This window comes from Antrostomus carolinensis, unplaced genomic scaffold (genome assembly GCF_000700745.2).
Source record: "Antrostomus carolinensis isolate BGI_N321 unplaced genomic scaffold, ASM70074v2 scaffold39670, whole genome shotgun sequence".
NCBI classification, from domain to species: domain Eukaryota; kingdom Metazoa; phylum Chordata; class Aves; order Caprimulgiformes; family Caprimulgidae; genus Antrostomus; species Antrostomus carolinensis.
In genome coordinates this window covers 15,521-18,447 of record NW_010291330.1, presented here as the reverse complement: position 1 = coordinate 18,447, position 2,927 = coordinate 15,521, and the positions used below count along the sequence as shown (strand labels likewise).

Below are 2,927 nucleotides of genomic sequence, written 5' to 3'. Positions count from 1 at the left end.
AACCCCACATGCCTTTGTTCCTTCTGTTCAGATACGTATGGACAGCTTCACACAGTGTCACCGGGAGAGGAGGCACAATACCTGGGTGATAGATAGCATCTTCAAGTGCCTTGAGCACAGAGAGGGTTTTTTTCAGCATATTCATTGATTCCTGTCCAGAAAACCACCTACTAGCTGAAGCTAATGTTCTTTTAACAAGGGAAAAAATATTTCCAAATTGAGGGTAGAATGAAGGATTTGCTGAAAAGGCTGTTTTCTGCTGTAGAGGAGTGCAGTGGGAATCTTGGTGAAGGAGCCTGCAGAGGCAGAATGACATTTCAGTAAATGGAATTTGTGTGGTCTTAACAAGTGGTGAAAACATTAAAATATTGAGAATTAATTAATTAATATACAATAATCCCATCTCTCCAGTGTGATGCTGTGGCTGTATTCACTTTCCCACTAATCTAGTTTCCTCTTTTGTTTCATTTTAGCAGCTGGGTAATACTTGAGGTTCCTGCTTATGTGGGCTGTACAAATTAATTTTAACTCCCTAAAGTGAGGCTTCACGAGGAGTTAAAGGGGTTTGGAGCCCAGGCAATTCTGACTGTCCATCCCAAAAACATATTCCTCTAGGAGGTACTGGACTGTTTCAGATCTGACAGCCACACACTGCTCTGTTTTGCTCTGTAGTGGCTGATTTAAGTCAAAGCTCTGTTGCAGAGCACTGCCTTTGGCACAGCTTATCTCTGCCTTGTACAACCTGCGCTCCTGGAGCTTCCTACTTAGGTGGCTGCTCTAACAAAAGAGCAAGTGGCTCAGCACAGGAGGGACACTTGGATAAAACCCTAGGGGCATTCTGAAGACACTGCCTGAAATAAACACCTTGGACTTGTCTGTCTTGTTCAGGATTGATGTAGATACCTTAAAGTACCTAAAAGTGACTTTTGAAAAATGTCAGGCTGTCCTGCTTACAGCTAAGCTAATCTTGTTCTTTCCTTTGTTTTGCAAAATTTTGTTTGGGTTAAAACTCTTGAGAAGAAGGATTATCGTCTTGATGTATATTGGTGTAGTCCTAGAACAGTGGGATTTTGATCCAGGATAAACAGTCGCGAAGCTTCACTTCTGTGGAGTTAGCTCTGTGTGTCTGTGTGTTTGTGTCTGGTGATAATGTTCTTACTCTTCTTTCCTGGCCTCTGGAGTAACATGTGTGCTGCTTTTGTTTTCTATAAGGTCTGGGACGGTCCGAAGGTCTAGCAGTACAAGTCCTCTTGGTTTTCCTAAAACTGGTGCTTCCCCTCCTTACCCTGGAGAGCATGGATCTGTGCCCGGCTCTAGGAAGCTCTCCTTTGGCGGTGCCAAGCCGTTCATGCCATCACCACAAGGTAAGATGTCAACTAGTGTGTTGCTGCTCTAATAAAATCTCTTTCCTGTAAAGAGGAGGGTTATGACCTGCTGTAGCTACCAGGTAACAGGGAATTCAGATTGTTGGGTTCTCCCATGGCTCTACTCGATAGATTATTTGAGAAGTGTTTTGGCCTTAGTAAAATGGAGAGGAAAATACCTGTTAGTGCCAGGAGAGGACAGCTTTGTTTTGGTGCCTACATCAAACATTTTGCTTCCCTGTGAATAGGACTTTTCTAGGTGCAAAGTATCTTTTCACTGCCTCGGGCTGGGGTAAGAAAAAACGTAAGTCATTTGTTGTCAGAGCAAAATTCTGACCAGCTTTGGAAGCACTTGAACTTCACTGTCCAAACTGAAAAGTAGCAATTTGAGTATCTGGTAGGCTGGTCCAGATGCCAACAAGCAATTCAAATGGAAGAGGGGTAAGAAAAACCCCAGTGTGCAACTGATGCAATTTGCTGTTTTCTATGAAGGAAGAGTCTCTGTAACTAGCTATTCTATATCACTAGTGTCTCCAATCCTGTATTTACTAATGGGGAAATGCAGAATATTCATGTTCTATTCCTCTGAATTAGTATCACTGCAAAGTCAGACTAAAACTGGCTAAACTAATACCAGACAGAGCTTTTTTCCACTCCTCTTACAGAAGTTGTTGATCTTTTCATTACACAGCTTAGGCTGAGAAGATAGAAGAGGTAACTAGCATCCTTCTAGAAAACAGGTGGTGTGTAGTGTTGTTACTGCCTCTGAAACTCAGTACTGAGTAAACTTTTTTTATTGTGTTCCCTCAAAGTTGGAACAATCCCAGAGCAGCCCATCCAGACTGTTATCCCCTCTTCCCTTGGAGCAGAAATGAGAAGCCGGATTCCTGTGGCCGGTGCGTTGTTCCTTACCTTCCTTTGTTATTCCTATGGTTAAGACCAGAACCATAGTCTCAGGGCATTCAAGGTTGGGTATGTTCCTTCAGCAGCTCCTCTTGATGCTTGCCCAGCCAGGATTTCTGTGTGCTGGCTGGAGTTGGGGTTGATCCATTCACGTCCTGTCAACCAGCCTCTTCTGGTGCTGGCAGATCCTGTGTCACAGAAACTCAAATTTGGGATCTTGAGGTCAATGGATTGAGTGAAGGAGAAGCATCTCAAAACCCCCCACTGCCCCTCTGCCTAGTGGCCTGCTTGATGTGTAATTTCCTTGCTGCTGAACAATGACAGGCAGGGCCCCCTTTCTCTGTAAGGGCTGAAATGAAGGAAAGAAGCTCCACTTCTGTGTCCCTATTGTGCCTGTCTTTTCCTCCTGTAGAGTCAAAACCTGATCAGGCCTAGCAATTTTGTGGCACTGATCACAGTGCCATCCTTAGCCATCCACTGAAGGCTTTGATCTGTAGATGCTTTAGCAGTGGATCCTGGGATCAGGCTGGCTTTTTGGGTCAGAACCTGAAAATGATGTGGTTTGTCACTTTCCTTGGGCCCTCCAGGTTCCGTGGCACCCGAACACTCTCCTCGAGGGATGGGCTCCCGGCTCCACAGTGCTCCCAACCTGTCAGATTT

The 2,927-nt window shown here is 44.7% G+C and overlaps 1 protein-coding gene across 1 annotated transcript in view; it reads left to right on the top strand.

The window, feature by feature from the left end:
- ULK1 (unc-51 like autophagy activating kinase 1) overlaps positions 1–2,927 on the top strand; it is a gene marked incomplete at its 5' end in the record, with an annotated part of 79,941 nt that overhangs the window by 63,114 nt on the left and 13,900 nt on the right. Inside the window, 3 exons of the mRNA XM_010175985.1 lie at positions 1,213–1,364; positions 2,177–2,260; positions 2,855–2,927. The exon at positions 2,855–2,927 is cut by the window's right edge and continues 211 nt beyond it. Coding sequence (XP_010174287.2) covers positions 1,213–1,364; positions 2,177–2,260; positions 2,855–2,927 — 309 coding nt within the window. The remainder of the gene's footprint in view (positions 1–1,212; positions 1,365–2,176; positions 2,261–2,854) is intronic.